Here is a 23,362-nt window from a genome sequence, read left to right as displayed (position 1 = left end):
CAAATGATTCAACCCCATTAAGTGGGGATCATGGGCCAGGCACTGCCACCCTGGCCTCAGGGAGCTTACGTTCTACCACACGGGCACATCGTGCACACCTTTAAATACAAAGTTTATACAAAATAGTACAAAGTCATTTCAAAAGCATTTTTAAGTGGAGATGAGGAAATCAGTATAGGTTCTCTGTACAACAGGGCTCCTGGGCTGTGAACGGAGTGGAAGGGGGGGAGATGAGAGAATGCATCCTAGGCCCCCTGGGTAAAGGAGCTGTCACCTGTGGGGCAGCGTGTGAGTAGGAATAATAGAGAAGATAGAGAAGGAGGGAGCTCGGAGGGCAGCTAGCCCAATGCCTCCTTTTACAGTGAAGCAGCTCACCAACGTCAGCTCCTTTGGCACACAGTTATCAGGCGCCATGTCTTGTCACCTCCTCCAGGGCTGATGCAGCTATTCCTTTCTCCGGTCCAGGCCCTCCCACCCCTCATCTGAACCATTACAATATAGTCGCCTGTCCAGTTTCTTCCCTCTCCAATCAGCCTCCACAGAGCTGACAGTTATTTCTAAGGCACAAGTCTGACTGCATCACTCTCCTGCTCAGGAAGGGTCAGTGGCTCCCCAAGGCCTTCAGGTTAAAACAAATGCCCACTCGACATTGAGTCCTTCATAATCTGGCTCCTTAACCACTCCACTCTGGGCAAACTGATCTCTGCCCATAGATTCTTCCACAGATCACTTCGGGGTCTTTGCACTGAACACTCCTCATTCCTCACAGGGCTATGCTTGTCAGGGACTTCTTTCTCCCTCAGGCCCCTGAAAACTCATTTCTGGGATAATCTCATCACTCTAGCCCATCAGCCTTGAGACTCCTAGTCACCACTATCTAAAGCCTCTTGAAGGGTGGGGCCATGAACTCCAGACCTCCATTAAATAAGAGCTTGGATCAGACATCTCTTTGCTCACCTAGTGGCCCTCCTCTGGGACCGGTTTCCTTTAGTGTTTTATAAAGTCTCCCCATTAGATAGTAAGCTCCTGGAGGGCAGGAACTGTCTTCTTTTCATATTTGAACCCCTAGGGCTTAGCAGTGCCAGGACCTAAGTAGGCCTATCTAGAAATGTTTGTAGACTAGCAAGGCAATGGGATGCACAAGCTGTCTCCCCTACCTAGGCCTCTTGGAACTCCAGCTCAAGGGCCACCTCTTTCAAGATTCCAGTAACCTGCTACCATTCTACCTCTCAAAGGTAGATGACTTCCTAAATAACTAAATCTGTTTTTTCTCAGACCTCATCTTCTTGATCAATGTAACACTGTTGATGGTCCCATCCTTCTCGAAACCCTCCTCACTGGCTTCCAAGGCATGTCTTCCTGAGCTATTCTTCTGTCTTTCGCTAGTTCTGATTTCTCCACCCTCTAGGATAAAGGAATGTGGAAGCCAGATTGTGGAGGGCTTTAAATGCCAGAGTGAGGACTTAGAATTTCAACCTAGAGGCACTGAAGACAATTTGTGGAAAGAATTTAATAAAAACAACTTTATTCCTTGTTATCTATTTCAAGGATCTATGATTTCATTGGCATCCCCTCTACTACTGATCCCAAACTCTCCCCACCTAGATAATCTTTGTGACTTGCTGAATCCAAAACAGTCTTCTGGGGCTTTGCTTCCATGCTTATGTGACAGGTACACAGTCCATTCTGAGTTAGACCTTGAAATCCTTCTAGATTAGGAGGACCTAGAGTTTACACACCACTGGTACCACCTTTGAAAACTCAGGGTCACCACTCCACAAGGACAACTTATCCTAAATAAATTTATTCAAACTTTAAATACACTTAAGTAGATACAGATTGGTGTCTTCTTCACAGCATCTTTTCTTCTTCCCTATGCGGCCTCCATTCCACCCCCCCCCCACCAAGAGGTCCAATCAGTCATCATTTTGTGTTAATTAGCTCAATAATTGCATCACTTTTTGCAACTCTTGGCAGCCACTCACAACCTCAGGAATGCTCAACAAAGCCTGAAGAGAAGACAAAGAGAAGAAGTAGAGGCAGCTTAGCTGGCTCCTGTGAACCCAGAAGCCCTTCCTGCCTCTCCCCTGCTTTCTCTCAGTAAAGAGCCCCAACATTAATAGAAGGAAAAGAGTTTTTTTAGGTCATGGACCCCTTTGGCAGTTTGGTGAAGCCTTTCTCAGAGTATGATTTTTAAATACAGGAACTACATTGGGTTACAAATAAAGATGCAATTTTTCCCCCCATCAAGTACACAGACCCCCTGAAATCTATCCACAGATTCCTTGGTGGGGGGCGGGTCCAGGGACTTCAGATTAAGAAGCACTGCTATGGAGCAAATTAAGTCACTGAAACTTATAACAACTAATGGAGGTGGTGGGGTCTGCACTGACCATCATTTTCACCACTGTGATCATACCACCTCACCCTAATGGAGCCCCATCATTGGGTCTTTCTAGCCGTCCTGTGGCTGGACTTGTATTTAATATTTTTCCATTTCATTCCACCCCCCCCAATACCTCATGGACCTGTTCCAAGATATCATCCAGTTTCTCCAGCTCCTTTTCTGAACACCTCAGGTTCTCTTCCAAAATGTTCCTCTGCCAGAGCGATAGAGAGCATTAACCCTCATCCCAGGTGAAGGAGACTTGAGAGACTAACCCAGAGTATGTGGGACAAACCAAGGAGACCAGCCCTGACAGCAAACTCAGGCTCTTGGCAAGTACCAAGCAGGAAGAGAGACTCACCCCAACAACTTACATGGCTCTGATACTTGACCAAGACAGCTGCTTTCTCTTTTTCCATATCAATCAGTAACAGCCTCAGTTTATCAACCTACGGAACATTTTTTTTAAATCACACTGGGCTGCACGTTCCACTCCTGATGCTAAATGGTTACAAACCCACTGAAACCTCTAAATAGGAGCCCACTTCCCCTGCAGGGCCCATGCACTACCTCCTGGCATAGCCACACTTTCTCTTGAATCCAAGCAGTGTCCATGGGTTGAGAATTCGGATTCTGCTGGCATGCCAATGCCTCCTGGAGCACCCTGGCTTCAGTCTCTGATCGCTGTAACAATCGGGTGAGCTGGGTTACCTCCTCTCTAAGGCTCTAGGGATGAGAGGAAAGATCAGTAATACCCCTGGCCTCAGGTAGACAGGTTCCTCTTGCCCCAAATGGAAGGATACAGGACAGAAATGAATCTCAGTGCTGCCAAGGAGGGCAGGAGGCCAGGGATCACAGTAAACATACTGTGAATTCTCCAATCTTATCTGTCTGTTCCAGGAGCTTCTTGTCCTGCTGTTGTATCACTTCCTGGAGTTCCTTCTCATTCTGTGGGGAAAAAGAGAGGGCAGGGAAAGTCTGGATCAGGCCATGGGAGAGCTGGCCTCTTCTCATACCTATAAGAAAATGCCCAGTGGCACAATGCAGCTACAATCTCCACCTTCTTCCTAAGTGGTGCCAGAACACCATACACACCAGAACTCATACAGGTAATATGACCTTCCCCATGTTAAGGCCTCTTTTTCCTGGGTCTGCATGGAAAAGAAGAGGTCAAACCTGCTAAGCCTCATCCCTCTAACCCTTGGTAGGGCAGGGCAGAAGTAGGGCAGTAGCTGGAAAATCCCCACCCAACCAGAATCCTAGAGGAGCCATGGGTCCCACTGGGCCCATCTGCTGTCCCAGTTCTGTGCTGCCCCAGTTCTGGGCCTCTCCCTCACCTTGTAGCGTGCACACAGGGCTTGGCTGAACTTCTCCACCTCTGCCTCTTGAATCTTCAGGGCCTCCTGGTGCTCTTCCTCCTGGGCCCGCAGTTTGACTTGTAAACCTCGTCTGTGAAAAAGAGTTCAGCATTATTCCTTTATTGGGGGTGCGGGGGGGATGGCACAAGACCGGAGTGAGCACAGAATGGGAATGTGTCAAAGGACTGCCCCCACCCCCTACCTTTACACACACACCTCCCCCCACCTCACACATCCCCCCTAGCCCACCTCCTACTAGTACCCTGATCCTTCTCACATTTCTTGCTGCAGGGCCCCAACAGCTTTTTCTTTAGAGTCCTGAAGTTGAGAGCACAGACTCTGAGCCTCCTGCACTAGGCAAGCCAACTCTTCCAGGCTCTTCTCAGTATGGGGGACCCCTGGGAGAATGGGCCCCACAGAGGGAAGATTAGCAGGCTGAAGTGAGGGGAACATAGCCCACTTCCTTCCCTTTTCAGACAGTCACAAGTGAGAAAGATGCCTGAGTATAGCCCTGCTGAGACGATCCAACCAGAAAGGACCAAATACAAATAATATGAAGGGAAGAGGGGTAAGGAAGGGGACCACCTGAGCAGAACCCAAAGAAGGAGTGCAGGGGACAGGGAAGTGTGTCCACAGAAAGAGCACACATCTCATGTCCTCCCTTCACAAGTAATGATGAAGTACCTCCAACGTGCCAGGCAAACAATGGTACTAGTGAGCCTAGCCCAGGGACGTCCAGGCCTCTCAGCTCTTCTATGGATAAATAAAAATTTCTAGAGCTCACCCTCCTCTTCAGGCCAAAGGGAGATTTTAGATTCCACTCGGGTAAAAGCACTTGTGTCACTTCTGAACAAAGGGGTGAGGTCAGGTTTTGACTCTGAAAAAGAAAACCAGGCAGAGGGCAGTAATCTGGTGCCCCTATGATGACCCTACTCAAATGATGGAAAGTGACCAATGTAAGGTTTATTATCTAGAGGGGCTGCCAGTTCTGCATGGTAGACAACAATCCACGTGGGCTTCCTCACCTCCTGCCATAGCTCTTAAGACACTGCCCAGGAAGCTGTTGTCATTGGGGTGGAGGTGCTGGGCAGGAGTCCAGGCTGCACTCAGAGGAGGGCTTCCCGGCTCAGCCTGTGGACAAAACCAAAAGGAAGGAGTAGGCACTCGTCTTTCTTGGGGGCTGAAGGTTTTCCCCAAACCCTTGAGGTGCTCACTCACCTGGGATTTGGTACCAAGGAAACAATCAATTAGGCATTTATTACTCTGCACATTCGTTCAGCACCAGGTGCAGTTCAGGATATAAAGAAGTATAAGACATAACTCTTGACAAAGGCCCTCATACATTAGCTAAGGAGGCCAGACAAAACTCAAGGAAAGGCACTATGTGACCAAGTGCCAAACACAAGCGTGAGATAGCTAGGACTAGAATGGTCAAGGACATCTTTACGGAGGAGGCGAGGCTTGAGTTGGGCAGGATTTATTTAGGTTGCGGGGAAGAAGGGACAAGAACTTCTAGGAAGAGCAAAGGCACACAGGCCAGAAGGCAAGTAGTGCATTCAGGAAGCCAGTGCTAGAGAGGTCTGTCTAGCTGAAGCAGAGGACTCATCTTGGGAAAGAAAGAGAGGCTACATGGAGCCAGGCTGGAGAAGTCCTTGCAGAAGGTCCAAGCTAAGAGGCTAGTAAGTATCATGCAGTCGTTAAAAGCTGCCAAGCAGGTGCTCTAAGCAGTGTTAGAAAGATCAGTCTGGCAATGAAATGTAGACTGGATTGGCAGTCAGGAGACAGGGCACAAGGGTCCTACCTCCTTCTTTAATGCTGTCTGTAGTGAGAGAACCAGGTTATGTAGGCTCTGACTAAACATGGACAGCTTTGGAGAACTCTGGTACATCTTCTTCAGCTCCTGGGCCTCTGCTGTGGCATCAGCCAGTCTGGCCCTGGATGTGGGTACAGGGGACGGGTGTCAGGGTGAGTCACCTCCCATGATTTCTCCCCATGAAGAAGGCAGCCCAACATTCCTCCATAAGGACTATCCCAATACGGGGGAACTGCACCCTCTGGGCCAGGTGACCAAGCTCCCCTGGAAAACTCAAGTTCTAGAGCCTATTTCTGGGAAAGTAAAGACTGGACAGTGAAGGGAGATATTACTCAAGGCTGTCCACAGAGTCCTTGAGACCCTCGCATTGCACGTTGCGCTCCTGGAGTACTGACAGGGTGGTTTTCAGCTGAGATTCCAACCTAGTCAGCTCTGTGTGGGCCACTTGGTTCTCTTGGTCCAGAAACTAGGAGGACAGAAGAGGAAGGGGAAAGAGATGGGTAGAGAAGCAAAATACTGAGTTTCCAAGTCTTGGGGGTAAGGCAGCCTCTTTCAGTCCCATGTAATCTACAGACCCCAAACAATGACTTTTGGGGAGGAATCAGTAGTTAGGGCCCTCAGGTTTTCCTTCTCAGGCACAACACTCACCTCTACAGTTTCCCGAAGTTCTCGAACCTCCTCCATGAGAGCTGCCCGTTGCTTCAGGTGAGCCGACTTCAAGGCTGCTTCTGCCTCCTGCCACCTATCAAAGACCTCCCTTCAGCTTTCCACTGTATGGCTGACAAACCCCTGGGCTTCCCAGCCCCGACAGGGACTCACCAGGCAGCTTCTTCTTCCCTACTCAAGGTGAGCACAGCAAGGGCTTCATCCCGGGAGGCCAGATCCTGGGCACAATGGTCATACTGGTCCTGGAGCTTCTCCAGATGACTTTCAGTGCTAGCCAGGCTCTGCAGCTGCAGCTGCAGATCTAAACCAAAGTTGACCCGAGTAATACCCTTGTGAAACCCCACTCTCAACTCTTCCCGAAGCAGAGCAATTGTAGATCTCTGGGAAGCCTCAGAGTAACAAAGTGAGAGGTTTGGGAAGAGAGAGCTTTAAAAGTCACTCTTTAGAACAGGTCCCCAGGGGGTGGAGACAAGATGGCGGCTGGAAAGCAGGGACTTGCTTAAGCTCTCCCCCAGGTCCCTCCAAACACTTATAAAAAATGGCTCTGAACAAATTCTAGAGCTGCAGAATCCACGAAATAGCAGAGGGAAGCAAGGCTCCAGCCCAGGACAACCTGGATGGTCGCTGGGGAGGATCTATCACACGGAGCTGGGAGTGGAGTAGAGCAGGTCCCCATAATAGACTAGGAAAGAATCCCTCTCTTCCCTTCCTATCGTATATCTGTGACCTTTGGTACAAAGCCCTGGCCATGCGTATCTTTACCTGCTGCCAGACGTCTGTTTTCCAATTCCAGCTGCTCAATTTGGGCCTGGGAGTCCTTTAATTGAGCAGAGACCTGGTCCAGCTGCCAGGAAACCTGGGTGGAAAGGATCATTTAATTTCACAATTCCTTCTGGGCCAAGGGTCGGCTTAGTCTAGTTTTCCTATCCTGGGAAAAGGAGTACAAAACAGTAAGCCATCTTGTTTCTGGGCAGAAACAGGGCAAAAGATGGGTTTGTGGCTGAACCCCAGGGCAATAGTAAAGGGAAGGGAAGACCAGAAATATTGGCATCGGGTAAGGGCTCTGACCCAGGTGGCCAGATCTGTGGCACAATCTTCCACAGGACCCTCTATATACTGGCCAGGCTCTACAGGTGACTTCATATATAAAACAACAGAGAATGCCAAAATCTATCCTGTAGGTTGGCTAGCTATTCTCAATTCATAGTACAGAAGGAAATGTTGATGAAAGTGCAGAGTGGGAAGACCGCTGCCGCAGGGCCTGGCAAATCCAACAGGGACCAGGCCCAAGCATCCCCCTCGGCCTTATACCTGTTCTTCCTTCTCCCTGGCTACATCTCGCTCCTGCAAAGCCTTCTGACTCTTGGTTATCAAAGGCTCCATTAACTTCTGGGCCTGATTCAGCATGGCTGTCCACAGTGTATACTGCCAGGAGACAGAAAGAGCTAGTCAGAGGGAAAGGGAGGGAATGGAGAAGAAGAGGGACCGTAATGAAGACACACACTCACATCTAGCTGCATTGTAACCCAGTCCTCCCGTAAGGTGGAAGCAAGCTGGGTGGCCTGCTGGGACATCTCCTTCTGCTCCAAGTGAAGAGAAGCCTGCGGGTGAAAAACAGCCGATCCCTTAAGAATGCAACAGGATAAGGAACGTGGGGGAAGGGCTAAATGTTCTGCTTCTCAGCATGTACTAATGAGGCACCTCCTGACCTCTACCTGCCTCCCCACAAAGATTACCTGCTGGGCTTGGGTCTCCTTCAGGAGACCACAGAGCTCCATCTGTGACTCCAAATCCTGCTGGAGTTCGCTGATACGCTGACTGAAATGTGCACAGAAGGCCTCCAATATTGTCTCTGCCTGGCCAGAGATGGAAACAGATAGCACAGAAAAGCCCATTCCCATCTCCCCCATCACCCCTGCTGGTGGTGCAGCTCCATCGCTGTCCCTCTTCCCCTACCCCATGGCAGCCTGCTGTCAGAAGCCCTGGGAGGTAGCAGCTGCCACCCAGGAGGGAACCCGAGCCCTTACTGCATTTTTTCCTTTGAGGGCTGTTTCTTCTCGGCTCCTTGCTTCATCCCTCTCTTCCAAATGGCTCTGGAGCTTCGACCTGGCCCTCTTCAGCACCTCCCAGCAGTGGGAGACTAAGGCTTCTGCTTGCTGGTGCTGTAAGATGAGAACTTGGACTCTTTCTGGGTTCTCTTCCCTTGGCTTCCAACAGCCTCCACCACTATGCTCAAAGCACTCACCTCCTGCTTTGCTGCCGTCCTGTCCTCCCGTAAGTTCAGCAGGCATTGATTTAGCAAGGACAAGACCTCCTGGGACTCTAAAGCCCATAACTGCTACAAGGGACAGATGGAATCCTTGGGTCAGCCAGGCCATCCCTAAAATCCCCACATCCTACCTTAAAAGTTGCAGCAGGCAAGAAGTAAGGTTACTAGGGAAGTATGCTGTTTGCCCGAGATGGAACACCATGAAATAAGGGGAAAAGGTCACTATGGCTAGCCAATGTGTGTTGTCAGAGACTGACATACTAATTACCTAGGGAAAGGGAATAAGCATTTACACAGCGCCTACTATGGGCCAGGAACTCTGCCCAGCACTTTATAAATATCACAACAACTCTGCGAGGTAGGTGCTGTTATGAGTCCTTTAATTGAGCAGTTTAATTTTACAGTTGGGGAAAGTGAGGCAGGTAGTGAGTGGGTAAGTGACTTACCCAGGGTCAGACAACTAGTCAGTGTCTGAAGCCGGATTTGAACTTGGGCCTTCCTGACTTGAAGCCCACTGAGGTGCCAGGCACTCAAGCCCCTTCCTTCTTCACTTCCCCAAAGTATTCAAAGCAAAGAGCCCCAGAATGTTTGCCAAAGGGACTCCCAGGAGCCAGAAGGCCAGTCCGGGGACCTACCATGACATCCTTGGCCTGCACTAGATCCTGACGGATCTCCCGACTCTTCTGCAGATGCTGGGGTTCATCTGCCACCTAGAGAGAAACTCTCATATCTCTGTTCCTTCTGCCAAGATACTGTGTACTCTCAACCTTCGGGGCCCTTCCCACCCAAGGAGAGCAGTAAGACTGATGAATGAGCCTTAATGCCCCAAACCTCCCAAAAAAGCCTGGGGTGGGGAAGGAAAGGGATGGAAGAAATGAAATTAAGGTAACATTTCCATGTCCGTGAGAAACAAGGGTGGTCTGAACGGCACAATTCCTTTGACGATCTGGGCAAACTGATGGGGGTGCTGAAGTGAAGCCATGCCCTGGGATAGGGCCCTGGCTCAGCCCCATTATGCTGAGTCATGATGTTTCAGCAGTTTGGATTTAAAGTAGCTTTGTCCTAGGTCTCTTGGGGTTCACTCTAAAAGCAGCCTTGCTCCCCTAGACTCCCCTGGAGTCTCCTAGGCCTGAATTTCTTGCCAAAGCGAGGCAGCGCTTCTCTCTCTCTCTCTCTCTCTCTCTCTCTCTCTCTCTCTCTCTCTCTCTCTCTCTCTCTCTGATGTGCTGAGAGTCACGGAGTGGCCCATGTGCTCTGGGCAGGATGTGTGTGTATGTGTGTGTGGCCTGAGCCAGGGGCAGCCAGGCGGGTGATCAGATTAGTGGGATGGAGCGAGGAGGTCATCCCCCCTCTTGTTCTGTTTCAGGGGCCTCCCAAAGGACCAGGCAGACTGGGCTAGGGAGGGTACTGACAAATGTTTAGGAATGCAGAACAAGGTGAAGGGATGACAAAGGAGAATGGATAAACTACCTAAGATATGATCAGCCTACGGCTCTCAGAATTTCTTGGGCAGATGAAGCAAAAGTTACAGCCAAGTACATTGTCAACACAAACAGGTTTGCTTGGTGTTTAAAGGAAGACAGACAGACCACCATCTCTCACAGCTAGCAGCAGTCACCTCTATTCAACATCTGGGTAGCCATGACAGGCAGGGGAGCTCAGACACACAGGAGGTTAGGATATTAAGGTCAGAGCTTATTCAAACCCTCCTATTTTCCTATAATTCTTTTCCTGTGCTAAAAGCAGATAGTCCCTCTCCTCCCCAGGCCTATGCGGCCATAGCTGCACCAGTACATCCAAACGCACCACCTCCAATCCCTTCCCAGCCACTATCACTCCTCTAATTCTACATGGTTCCACCTCCTAGTTATATTTACTGGTGGCATTGGCGGGGGGGATGGGACGGTGAGGGCAGGCTGAAGAGGAGTCTTATACAATCCTCCTAGATACTCTATAGTTAAGACAACATTCACCACACCTGCGCCTTTGCTTTATGGCATCTGCTGGGTTTTCTAGGATTGGGAACAGGCCCTCTTACCTCATTGAGACAGATGTCAGTCTGTGTGCTGCTATCCTGGGCTTCAGGGTGAGGGGTAGCTCCACTATTCTGCCAATCCCGAAGTTGCCGTGAGAGGGCCTCCAGAACAATGAGGGAGCTAAGCAGATGATCTTCCAGGTCACGTCTAGACAAGGCACTCATATCTGGGGGTTGGCTGCATAAAAAGGTGAAAGTATGAGACATGGGGAGAGGTGGAAGGAAAGGTGCTAAGATGGAGCCAGAGAGGTGAAGGTATAAGAGATAACTCACCACCACAGGAGAGAATCTGTCTCAGAGGCATTGTCTTTTGTACTGGTCTGCCCTGCTTGAGATGTGTTGGTACTCTTTTCTAACAAGGCTGGGGTCATGAGCCATGAACCCACAGAGCTGGAAGAAACAGGGGTAGTGCTGGTCCCTCTATCTAGCAACAGAGCAGGAAGGGGGAAGCTCTGGCGTAGACTCTCCAGTACAGCTGAGGTGTTCACCCCTTTATCTAGCCATGCCAGCGGGGACATCCATGATCCAGTACTGGGACTATGAGTTTTACTAAAATCTTCCACTGTAGCAACAGGAGCCACCTGGGGTACAGTTTCTGCTGGAATCTGAGCAGGAAGTGACAGCCTATCTGTCAACTGGGCTTCCTCTGATGAGTGGGAAGGTTCCAATTCCCCTCCATCCGTAGTTGTGAGTGATGTACTCCCCGTGCCTGGGTCTGAAAGGCTGGCAGGGTGACTGACCCCTGAGACAGATGAAGTAGGTAACTGGTACATACAAGAAGGTAGCAGAGAATTGCTTGCCAGAGGCATGGAGGCCTTAGGGACAGCTTTTGTCCCTGTGTCTACAGAGCTCTCCTCTGGGTGCTGCTGCTCAGGACAGGGATTGGGGGGATTCTCTGTAAAGAGATGTGACAGAGAATTGTGGGAGATGGTTCTTTCTGGACTGGCAGTGGTAACATCTACAGGGTTACCTTTCAGACAAGGTACTGCCCCCATGGTCACTGTATCTGTCAGACTTGGAGAGAGGCTGAGAAAGATGTTATTTGCCTCTGCCTTAGCACCCAAACCCATCTCAAGTGGAATATCTGACTGCAGCCCTTGGCTGGGCCTTTCTTGGGAAGGAGAGGGGACCAAGGTCACCATTTTGACCACATCGCCATTCAGTGGGGCCACTGATCCTTCGGAGGCTTTGGGAGTAGAACTGGTTTGGGGAACCAGACCCAAACACTGCTCCTCTGTATCACCCTGGGAAGCCTCAAGCTCCTTCAAAGGCATACATGACAGTTCTGAAGAGAAATCTGTCCAGATGGTCTTGGGAAATTCCAGTGGAGAGGGGATGTTGTTGTCCTCTTGCTAGCAAGGAGAGAAAAAGTCAAGGAGTTGGCAAAGGTCACTTTACTAACCCAGGCATCTCACTGAACATTACACATAAAGCAAGCAAGCACCATCAGGGCAAGCTCCTTAAATTCTCTGCTCAACACTGGGGTGCTACACCATTTCAGCAAGAGGGCGCCATGCCAAGCAGAGCTCAGACTAGCTTTGTCTCATTGTAGAGAACTAGGCTGATCTCTTTTCACCACAGAAGAGACTACTGACTACAGGGAAAGACTACTATTCAGCAACTGAGATACAGCCTATGGTACAAATAACAAAGCTAAATGTTAACCTGTGCAGCCTGACTATCAGGAGACAGCAAAAACAGGTGGAAAGCCCCCTAGGTCAGGAGATAGGAGACCTAAATTCTAGTCCCAATTCTGATGCTAATTATATGACTGTGGTTAAATCCTATCATGTTCTCTCAGGACTTCAGTTCCCACAGGGTATTCCCTACTTCTTTTCTATCTTACAAAGTATTAGCCAGTGAATCAGACAGTACTTGCTGCAGCTCTTTTAGTGAAGAATTCTCTCTTCTTCTACCAAGGCCATAAATTACTCTTACACTCTGCCGCCATTCTTCCTTCCCCTTGTGACCTGTTTTTTACGTCACCGCCAGTCAGGGGCTCCACTTTAAACTGAGCAGAGGGAGAGAAGACTTCTCTCATCAGCCAGTGCTGTTCTGCCGCAGCTCAGCGAAGTAGGGGAGGAGATGGTAGAAACCAACAGCTAAGCAGGAGTACGGAAGTCTCGAAGGCTGTATGCTAAGGCTTCCCAGACATCACCATCAGTATTGATTATGGTCTCCTTGTCCTAGCCCGCTGCTCCCTTGGGATTCCAGGCTGGATGCAGGGCCCCACTCACAAGTCCAACCCAGAGCGAGACAACTGAATCTTACCTGTGGCCCAGGCTGATACAACATGGGGTTTGCTGTAGAACACGCCAAGGTGACTTTCCCAGGGCTGAGAATAGCATTTGGTTGCAAGAGGAGTTCCTGGAGTGGAGGACGATTCTCAGAATTTCCCTAAGATAGAAGGAATAAGTTCAGGGCCCTTCAGACTAAACTCAGACCTCTCAAGGAGCCCACCTTTCAGAATGTTAGAGGAGGAAAGTATCTTGGGGATCATTCAATCCCACCTCATCATTATATGGATGTAGAAACGTGGATTTCCAGGAAGAGGGCCAAGTGTAAGGATCTATATAAATTTGGTTTTTTCCCTGTCCCCTTCAAAATGGCTAGAAACAGATCACAAACAAAACCTCCAAAAATCTAATACATAATGAAGAAAGATTTACAGGATAAGAGAATCTCAGAATAAAAGCAAAGCTGATTGCACGGTTGATAATTTTCTAAAAAGGAGGATGCTGGGAATGAATACAAGACCCAAAACACTGGATACTGGGGATTATGGATACATAGAGCTGATTTCTCAAAAGAAATACTATGAGGATTTGGTGGAAGGAAAAACAATCGCAATCACGAATGGGATGCAGGGTGGCAGAATGAATTAGAAAGCAAAACTTAACAATCTACTACATATGAGAAATACTTAAAACTTTAAAAATTCATATAGAATTAAAGTGAGGAGTTGGAGTAGAATTTATTATGGGGGGGGAGTAATTATGACCTCAGACAAAATTACAATAAATACAGATATGGTCAAGAAGAAACAAACAGGGAAACTATGCTTAATGGTATTAGAGAGACAAAGAAAATATCAAAAAGGTATGAAAAGGCAGTTTTCAAAAGAAGACATCAATGTTACCCACAACCTTATTTTTAAAAAATGTTCTGAATCCTTAATAATGAAAGAAACACAAACAACTAAGGTTCGACCTTTTGGCAAAGGTGACAAAAAAGGATAATGAGGAATGTTGGAGGGGTGCTGAAAAACAGGCACATTAATGAATGTAAAACTGTGAAATGGTCCAGCTATTCTGGAAAGCAACTTAGAATTAGGTTTGGTTTTTTTTTTAAATTTTTTTTTTTAGAATTAGGTTTTAAAAGTCACTCAACTCCATACCTTTGACCCAGTGAGAGCATACCATACAAGACCTATGTCTTCAAAGAAATCAGAGAAGAAAAGGACCCATTTTTACAAAAATATTTTTAGACTCTTTGTGTAATGGCAAAAAAACTGGAAAGTAAAGGGGTGCTCATCATTTGGGGAACAGCTAAACATATGACGGTGCATAAATGAAATGGAATATTGTTTTACCATAAAAAATGATGACAAAGATGGGGCTTTTAATTCAATTTTATTTCTTTTCAGTTCCAGATTCTCTCCCTCCCCCCACTCATTGAGAGAACAAGAAACACAAAACCCAATTCAAATATGAAGTCATGCAGGATAAATTTCTGCATTAGCCAAAAAACCAAAACATCCCTCCCACCACACACACACAAAAGGCAGAAAAAAATATTCTTTAATCTGCACTCTTGAGTTCATCCATCTGGAGATAGAAAGCATTTTTCATCAAGAGTTCTTTGGATTTGTCCTGATCACTGTATTGATCAGAGAGTAATTAAGTCTTTCACAATTGATTATCTTTACATAATTGCTGTTACTGTTCTCCTGGTCCTGCTCACTTTGCTTTGCTTCGGTTTACCATAAGTCTTCCCAGATTTTTCTGAAACTATTGTCTTCATCACTTCTTATAGCACAATAGTGTTCCATCACATTCATAAACCATAATTTGTTTGGCCACTCCTCAGTTAATGGGTGTCCCCTCAGTTTCCAATTCTTTGCCACCACGAAAAGACCTGCTATAAATACTTTTGTACATCTGAGTTCTTGATTTCTTTAGGGTACAAACCTAGTAGCAATATTAGAGGGTCAAAGGGTACAATGTAACAGCTTTTTAGGCATAGTTCCAAATTATTCTCCAGAATGGTTTGTTTAGCCCATAGCTTCACCAACAGTGCATCCCCTTGTGGCGTTTGTCATTTTCCTTTTCTATAATATCTGATGGATGTGAAATGGTGGTATCTTAGAATTGCTTTAATTTGTGTTCCTCTAATTATTAATGATTTAGAATATTTTTCGTATGGTTATTAATAGCTTTAATTTCTTCCCCTGAAAACTGCCTGTTCATAGCCCTTGACAATTTATCAACTGGGGAATGGCTCTTACTCTTACAGATTTGGCTCACTTCCCTATATACTTGAGAAATGAGACCTCTATCAGAGAAACTTGTGGCAAAGATTATTTTTCCCCTCCAGTTTCTTGTATTTCTCCTAATTTTAGCTGCATTGGTTTTCTTTGTGCAAAAATGTTTAAATTTCACATTATTAAAATTAGTCATTTTATCTCTTGTGAATCTGTTTCTTTTTTGGCCATGAACTCTTCCCCTATCCACAGAAAGGATGGGCAATTTCTTCCATTCTCCACTAACTTGCTTATGATATCACTCTTTATGTCTAAATCATGTATCTATTTTGAACTTATCTTGGTATATGGTATGAGATGTTGGTCTACGGCCAGTTAAAATTGGAAATGTATAGTTTAAAAGAAACCAAGGAAGATTGATTCAGAGTAAGCTGAACCAGGAAAACATTTATACAATAACAGTGTAAAGATGAACATTTTTGAAAAACTCTTATCAGTGCAATGACCAATCCTGATTCCAGAAGATGGATGATGCATACTACTCATCTCATGACAAGAGGTGATGGACTCAGTGCAGAATAAGATATACATTTTTTGATATGGCCAGTTAGAGATTTTTCTTGACCATACATATTTGTTAAGAGGTTTTTTTTTCTTTTTCTCTTTTTTCTAATGGGGGCAGGGAAAGAAAATAAATGTTTGTTAACTGAAATAAAAGTATTTAAAAAGACAGTATCAATATCACATATATACATATACTTAATAATGAAGCATCTAAGTAATAGAAAAATAGCTGAATTAGATGATGTACACACTAATAGTTGGTGACTTTAACTTGCCTTCTGATTTAGACAAATCTGGTAAAAATAAAACTAAAATAAAATAAAAATAAAAAAGTAAAATTGAAGATCTAAATGATATAATAGATCTTTGACAAAACTGAACAGGAATCTTAACATACTTATTTTTCTGCATCAGAAGACACAAAACATCATCATGTGCTAGAATATAAATACTATGTGATTTTTACCTTAAGGTAGAAAGCTTATAACAACAGAATATAACACAATAAAGAATTGTAATCAGTAAAGGAAATATAGACCTATTTGGAGACTAAATAGGGTAATCCTAAACAGAAACAACAAATATAAACACACACACGCCCAAAGAAATGAAATTACTTGCCTAAAGTCACACAATTATCTATGGGTGTAGTCTAAATTTTGCTCATTGCTTGGCAAGGAAGGAAAGCTCCATGCTGCCCCTCAGCTTTGTCCTGTCTTTCTTGGTTAGGCTAGATGCATTTAATGGCAATAAATCCCCTGAAAGCCTAACTTAGTGTTCATGTCATCAGAGGGGAGATGTTACAGGTAAAATAGACAAATACCAGAGAGAGTGACTTACAGTGGGGCCTCTGAGTCCCCTGAGACAATTATGATAGCTGCTTAGTTCTTTCTAGCAGGAAGCCTGAAAGCAGTGAACTGAGCTCTGAGGACAGGACTGATTAGGTTAGTGTGTGATGTAATTGCTTTTAAGAATTAAGACATAGGTTACAGGCTGGGCCTACTCAGCACAGCCACAGAAAGGCAAGATACACCAAACGTGCCACCTCTCAATTTCAAAACAAAACAAAACAAAAACACCATTATCCCATTTATTGGAAATGCTTTGGTGCTGATCACTAAAGTAGGCCAACCATGAGTCCACATGACTGACAATGACAGCTTTCACTATGCAACGGCATATAACAAAATTGAAACCATCTTAGTGTAAACAAGAGGTTGATAAAGCTTTTTACCTATACTGTCCTCTTGCCAAACTATACAATGTAGTGCAATGCAGTCCAATGCAGTGCAATGTTAAGAAATAACTTCATTTTTAAGCCTGGATTAGATGAAAAAATAGCAGAAATCAAGTACTTGCTTAAATCGCAAAAGGGAAAAGTAGAACCTACATTCACTAAAAATCTTCACTTAACAAAAACTCCAAGAATTCTACCCTGGCAAATGGAAAGTGAAGGGATCTAGGAGCCAACAGAAGCAATGTCATATCCCTGTCAAATTTCCTTTCAATCCTACTGTTCAATTTCCCTTTGTTAAGTATTAGATGGGCTTGGAGTGTCTCATTTCTTACTTTTTTTTTAAATTTAGTATTTTATTTTCCCCCAATTACATGTAAAAAAAATTTTAAGATTCGTTTTCAAAATTTTGAGTTCCAAATTCTCTCCCTCTCTCCCCAACCCCCTCATTGAGAAGGCAAGCAATCTGATATAGGTTATACATTCTCATTTCTTTCTAATCTAAAGAGTAAAACACTTTGAAAGGCATTGCCCAGAACAAGGTACCTTCTCATACCTATTCCTTGGGGCCAAACTTGGTCAGCAGCTTAGACTATTTTGTCATCAATGTGTGTACTATTTTCCTGGCTCTGTTTACTTCTTTCACTTTGCAGCTATATTCATCAGTTCTTAGAACACAGTAATATTCATGTACCCCAACTTGGTTAGCCATCCCCCCAATAGATCGGTTATCTACTTTGCTCCCAGTTGTTTTACTACCACAAAAAATAGTATCTTAAAAAAAGAGAGGGGAGGGGCTGCCAGCTCCTTTAGTGGTGGAAAAGAACTGAAAACTAGGTGCGTGTTCACCAACTGAGGAATGGTTGAACAAATGATGGTATGTCAATGTACTAGAATATTATTGACTATAAGAAATGATGAAGGAGATAATCTCAGAGAAACCTGGACGACCTGTATGAAATGATAATGTGCAAAGTGAGCAGAATCAGAACAATTTATACAGTAACAACAACATCGTAAAGAGAAACAGCTTTGAAAGACTTAGCTCTGATCAATGTAATGACCGACAATTCTAGAGGCCTCAGGATGAAACATGCTGCTCAGCTCCTGGCAGAGAAGTGATGGGCTCAGAGATGTGTATTTTTTTTGGAATAGTTTTGCTTGACTGCATATTTGTTATAAGGATTTTGTTTTTCTTAATGGGAAGGAGAGGAGGTGAGGAGAAAGATTTTTTTAATTGAAAAAATTTAATAAGTGCTGCTAGAAATATTTTGGCATGTATGGAGTTTTTCTTTTTGACTTCTTTGGAGTATAGGCCTAGCAGTGGCACCTATAGGTCAAAGGGTATGGTCATTTTAATACCTTTATTTACATAAGTCCAGATTGAAATCTGGAACAGCTGAGCCAATCTGCAGTTCCACCGACATTATTTTAGTGTGCTTTTCTATCACTCTCCAATGCTGACGTCACCAGTTTGTTGGTTATGGGGTAAAACTTCAGAGTTGTTTTGCTCTATATTCCTCTTATGAAGATTTCACATTTTCTTTCATACAGCTAATAGTTTATAGTTTTTTTGAAAGGTGTTTGTTCATATCCTTTGACCATTTATCTATTAGGAAATGGCTTAATCTCACCTTTCTTAACAGAAGACTTCATAAGTCTATTACCAAAATATGAGAACACCAGGGACCCCACCAAATACAGGTTAATTACAAGTTAGTTTATCTTATACAAAGCATTTGTAGTTATACCTTCAAAAAGCATGTAAACACTTAGTAGAATAATAATGTATTCTACACATACTTTAGAATAATACTTAGTAGCCAATATACTAGCTAAGGGCGAAAAAGGGATGTGCCAAAAAGTTCCAGTAGGATAAAGAACACCTTGTTATTTAAAAAGCCACCCCAAATGCCCTAATACTTATACCACCTTCATCAACTACTGCAAAGTCTTTGACTCAGTTCCACACTCATTTTACCAATATGTAAAGAGACCTAACCACAGTGAGAACACTAAAGCATTTGATATTTATACGGCAAATTGTTCTCTATTTAAAACATATCACCATCACAATGTTAAGAACAAATAACATAAAACATGGCATCTTTCAGGGAGATTGTTTAAGTTTATTATGGTTTTGCCTAACCTTATCATCAGCATCATTTTTCCTCAAATGAACTTAGTACAGCTTCCAAGTCAAAAAGGAAGTTACACTAAAATATCTTGTTAATCACTTGATGTACTATGGATGACCATAAAGTTACATGGCTCTGCTGAAGAATACACTGAACAATTTCTTCATCTCGCAGAAAATCTGTCATATGATATAGAAATATCACTTGGATTTGATAAGTACGAAAGTCTTAGAATACACCAAGGAAAAATAGTGACTAGAGACTTTAAGCTAAAATCTGGAAGTCAAATTGAACCAAAGCATGAAGGCAACGCTCGAACATACCTTGGTATTCTGCAAGTAAGACAAAAGAATAAACAAAGCTTATGGCTGTTTATATAAAGAGACTTTTGTCATCTGCCAATCCAAAAGTTAAAACACAATGAGAAGAACACATTTAGAGCAATTAACTCCTCTACAATAATAAGTCTTAAGATGAGATTCTGGAACAGCAAAATGGACAACAGTGGATTTAAAACCTGTAAAAATGAAACCTAGATCTTATTTTCCAAAGAAAGAAGACTAACAGATGTTGGAAGAGAATAAGATAAACAGGTTAAAATTTTACAGAAATGCTCCTGGAAAAGACATCATGTCTTACCTAGTCTTAATCAGCAAGTGGGCATTTCCTCAGTCAAACTGAGACCTGGGAAAGACCTTAGCTTAAAAAGGCCAAGTTCTCCCACTGCATCCAGAGCCTGCCAGTCGTCCTGATGTATATCTCACCACTGGACCCAGATGGCTCCAGAGGAGAGTGAGGCTAGTGACTTTGTACAGTCCTTCCTCATTTAAATCCAATTCAACTACATGTCATAGTATCACCTTCCTGATGTCATGGTCCTTTTTGAGAATGGAAGACAAACAAGAACAACAGTAAAAGCTGGGACTAGCTACTGTTGCAACAATCCGGCTAGCTGCTGCTATGGTGGTGAAAGACCAACACAAGCCCAACAACAAGGATGCTGCCGGCACAGATTCTTTTGCTCTGCTTTACTAAGGAAAGTAACGTTAGGAGGTTAACAATCTTACTTTAAACCAACATACAAATATCACTCACTTAGTTCAGGCGAAAAAGCCAGCACCCTGAACTTCAGAGCAAATACAAACAAATTACAAACATACATTATAAACAGACCAAATACAATTCATAGTTACCAAGAAACCATCAACATCTGAGTTCAGAAGCCAGGGAGCTCATAACAATGGCTGGCCCAGAGTCACGGGCCACTCCTCCTGTGGCTCAGAGACCCAAGGGAGAATACCAACCTCTGGGTTTATATATCTTGTTTAGCATCAAAGGTGAGTCACACATGCGACTCACCCACGTGCCCAAAAATGCATCACCCACATGATCTAAAAGCCTCTGATGTCACAAACACGTCACTCAAACCCATGTAAACTAGGCTTTTCCTTGAGGCAAGGATGTCATCAATGACTCCTAATTTAATCAAGGAAACAAAGGCCAAACTCTTCAAGGGCACTTGGTTGAATAAGTGTTAAAAGCCCATCTTAATTACCAATACAGCCATATACCACTGGATTTATCTAATGTAAATCAAAAGTGGTTTGCCTCCAGATAGAACCTTTGAAAAAACTAAGATTCAAGAGTGGAAAGGAAAGGTGATGTTCACATAAATTTAGCCAACTATATGTCAACAAAGAAGCTCTGAACAAATGGCCATAGGTTTACAGAAATGGCGAGGTTTACAATGGACACTAGACCGGGTCACTGCCACCACAAACTACAGAAAAGTTTACCCTTAGAAAAGCTGGATTTGATTGATGCTAATTAGTCAAAGAATCAATAGAAACTCTGCATTATAATATATCAGGTTGCAAAAAATTAGAACCTAGAAAGGCATCCAGGTCAGACAACTGAGAGGCCAGAATTATGTGCTAGATACTTGATACATAGATGCAAATCCCTGTACTACAAATGCAAATTTCAAAATATCCTTAGGAATTCAATAAACAAGAGGCAGCTTTGTGGCAGAAGTGGATAGAGAGGTCCAGCCCTGAAGTCAAAAGGAGAAATCCATTCTCAGACACTTACTGTGTGACCCTAGGCAAATCACTTAATCCTGATTTCGACAAACTGTTCAGGAACCATAACAGACAAAACTTATTGCATACAATTGTCCTGATATAACATTTATTTTTTAAAAATTCAAATTTAAATTTTCAACAGATATTACCATATTGAATATTGACAATTTCCAAACTGTATAGAACAAAATGTTTCCAAGATCCAAAGATTTATCAGAAGAAATTAAAACTATTGGGGAACAGAATGAACTACATAACACTACCATCATTATTACTGTGTTTGTTCCTGGAGATGTTTTAAACATGCCTTCAGGGAGTCTACCAAGGATAAGCTTACATCATAATATGTTTATCAGTTTTTTAAAAGTAGTCATTTTATGATGCGCAGGAGGATGCTCTCAGAAAAACCTGGAAAGACTTGCATGGGCTGATGCAAAGTGAAATGTTCTATGTACAATGAAACAGCAATGTTGTAAGGTCATCAGCTGTGAATGACAGAGCTATTCTCAGCAGTACACTGATCCAAGACAACTCTGACAGACTTATGATGAAAAGTGTTATCCATCCCTAGAGCAAGAATTGATGGTGTCTGAATACAGATTGAAGCATAGTAACTTTATTTTTCTTGAGTTTTTTAGCTATATTTTCTTTCACAACATGACTATGTTTTGCACGACTACACATATATAACCTATATTGAACTGCTTGCCTTCTCAATGCGGAAGGAGGGAGGGAGAGAATTCAGAACTCAAAATTTTAAAGGCAAATGTTGAAAAGTGTTTTTTAACTGGGGGAAATTTTTTTTTTTAATTCTTTAAAAAAAATAGTCATTTTATCCATCTGCCCCCAACAGGCTGAAGAGCATTACACATAAAATAGCAGGCTAACAGCTTGTCCCAGCACCCTTTTTATCTGAATTTCAACGCACAAAGAAGAGAGTAAGACAGCAGCAGTAACAACGTAAAATGCTTGGTAAACCTCATAGGAATAAAAAAATACAAGGTATTATTACTTCCCACGTATACTATGCATATCAGGTATGCGCACAATTGTTTGCATGTTCTGGGCAGGGACCAGCTTTTTTTGTATTCCCGGCCCTTAGCACAAGGCCCTCCCTGTACATAATAAGCTATTTAAAAAAAACCGCATGTTGACTGATGACAGCAGTATCATGATGCTCAACCATGCTCCTGTTTATATATATGGCTTTAAGGTTTACAAAGCATTTTTTCACAGCAACCCTGTTAAGTAGATCATCAAGTACGCAATCATTTATGAAGCACCTACTATGTGCCAAGCGCAATGCTAAGCACTGGGGATTTAAAAAAAAAAAAAAAGGCAAAAAGCAGGCTTTATTCTAACAATGCAGCTAGGTGGTGCAGCCGCTAGAGCACTCGGCCTACGTGGGACCTCAGGCCAACCAGAGTTCAACTACAGCCTCAGATTCTGCCCCATGAGCAAATCACCTCTGCCTGCCTCAGTTTCCTTCCACTATAAAATGAGGGATAATAACAGCACTAGAGTTGTGGTATAGAGTCAATAACATTTTTTACAAAGCATTTAAAGTATGACCTGCCCCAGCCCTCAAGGGGCTTTTAGTCTATTACCCCACACACCGAAGTCACTTCACTAAGAAAAGCTGCGCCCCTCCCCCTCCCCTACGAGAAGAGCTAACGGGAAGTCCTACAAGGCCGGCCCGGCCCGGCTCACCCGCTGCGGCGTAGCCGGCGAGCCGAGGCTCCTCACCCGCCACATGGCGCGCCGAGGGCTGGGAACGTGAGCCTAGCGCCTCAGCTCCTGCCGGTCCACAAAGCCGCCGAGAGACGGGGAAAGGACTCAAGAGCGGACGCCTCCTCGCCACCCGCTGAACCCATTCGAACCAGCCGCGCGCTCCGCTGTTATTGGCTACGGCGTCGTGACGTCACCTACTCCAGCCACGCCCCCAGCCTCGCTGTGGTTCCGGCCGCGCCCGCGTGGCCTCGGTGCGCTTCTTTCCACAAACCCAAGGGGGCGTCTGTCGGTGATTCCGCAGAGCCTGCAGGTGGGTGGGATGGGGAGGCTAGGAACGGAGTCTGCGCGACTAGGGGCGGAGTTAACGCGGCCTGGGGCGGGGTCAACGCGGGCAGGAGCCTCCCAGCCCCCAGAGGTGGCTAAGTAACCACGCCCGTGAGATGTTTGTTTCTGCTGTTACAGAGGCTTGATAGACTCTTGGAAGAACTGAATTACGCCAATCTCGACATTTTTGCTGCGGTAAACTAACACACGGGGGTTTACAGTTAAACATAAAGCCACCTTGGAGAAGCAATTAGAGTTGTAATAGCCAGCTCTTCAT

The 23,362-nt window shown here is 44.6% G+C and overlaps 1 protein-coding gene across 4 annotated transcripts; it reads right to left on the bottom strand.

The window, feature by feature from the left end:
- Nucleotides 1-1,787: 1,787 nt before the first annotated feature.
- SPAG5 (sperm associated antigen 5) lies at nt 1,788-22,933 on the bottom strand. 4 transcript variants are annotated; one of them, XM_036768630.1, is made up of 24 exons: nt 22,741-22,929; nt 12,799-12,924; nt 10,801-11,879; nt 10,531-10,705; nt 9,128-9,202; nt 8,469-8,561; nt 8,251-8,385; nt 7,960-8,079; nt 7,732-7,824; nt 7,535-7,648; nt 6,986-7,079; nt 6,377-6,524; nt 6,206-6,299; nt 5,890-6,023; nt 5,546-5,678; nt 4,770-4,875; nt 4,529-4,621; nt 4,022-4,142; nt 3,724-3,835; nt 3,254-3,334; nt 2,957-3,112; nt 2,761-2,835; nt 2,520-2,600; nt 1,791-2,009 (listed from the first exon to the last, which is right to left on the bottom strand). In XM_036768630.1, exons 1-24 carry the CDS (start codon nt 22,783-22,785, stop codon nt 1,938-1,940), a joined length of 3,555 nt encoding a protein of 1,184 aa, XP_036624525.1. In that variant the 5' UTR covers nt 22,786-22,929; the 3' UTR covers nt 1,791-1,937. The 4 variants fall into 4 exon arrangements, with proteins under 4 accessions (XP_036624528.1, XP_036624525.1, XP_036624526.1 ...); XM_036768631.1 differs by having other exon boundaries at nt 22,777-22,902; XM_036768633.1 differs by lacking the exon at nt 9,128-9,202 and having other exon boundaries at nt 1,788-2,009; nt 22,777-22,924.
- Between the last annotated feature and the right edge of the window lie 429 nt (nt 22,934-23,362).

Source organism: Trichosurus vulpecula, chromosome 7 (assembly GCF_011100635.1).
Source record: "Trichosurus vulpecula isolate mTriVul1 chromosome 7, mTriVul1.pri, whole genome shotgun sequence".
Classification (NCBI taxonomy): domain Eukaryota; kingdom Metazoa; phylum Chordata; class Mammalia; order Diprotodontia; family Phalangeridae; genus Trichosurus; species Trichosurus vulpecula.
The sequence above is the reverse complement of the archived record's forward strand: the minus strand, read 5'-3'. Positions and strand labels throughout refer to the sequence as shown.

Excerpts from the sequence above, each read along its gene's own strand:
- SPAG5 (XM_036768630.1), bottom strand. The coding sequence starts at position 22,785 with ATGTGGCGGGTGAGGAGCCTCGGCTCGCCGGCTACGCCGCAGCGG. Across the intron at positions 8,562-9,127 it reads TGCAGGCCAAGGATGTCATG|CAGTTATGGGCTTTAGAGTC; the intron begins GTAGGTCCCCGG and ends TGTCCCTTGTAG. Across the intron at positions 8,386-8,468 it reads GGACGGCAGCAAAGCAGGAG|CACCAGCAAGCAGAAGCCTT; the intron begins GTGAGTGCTTTG and ends CTCATCTTACAG.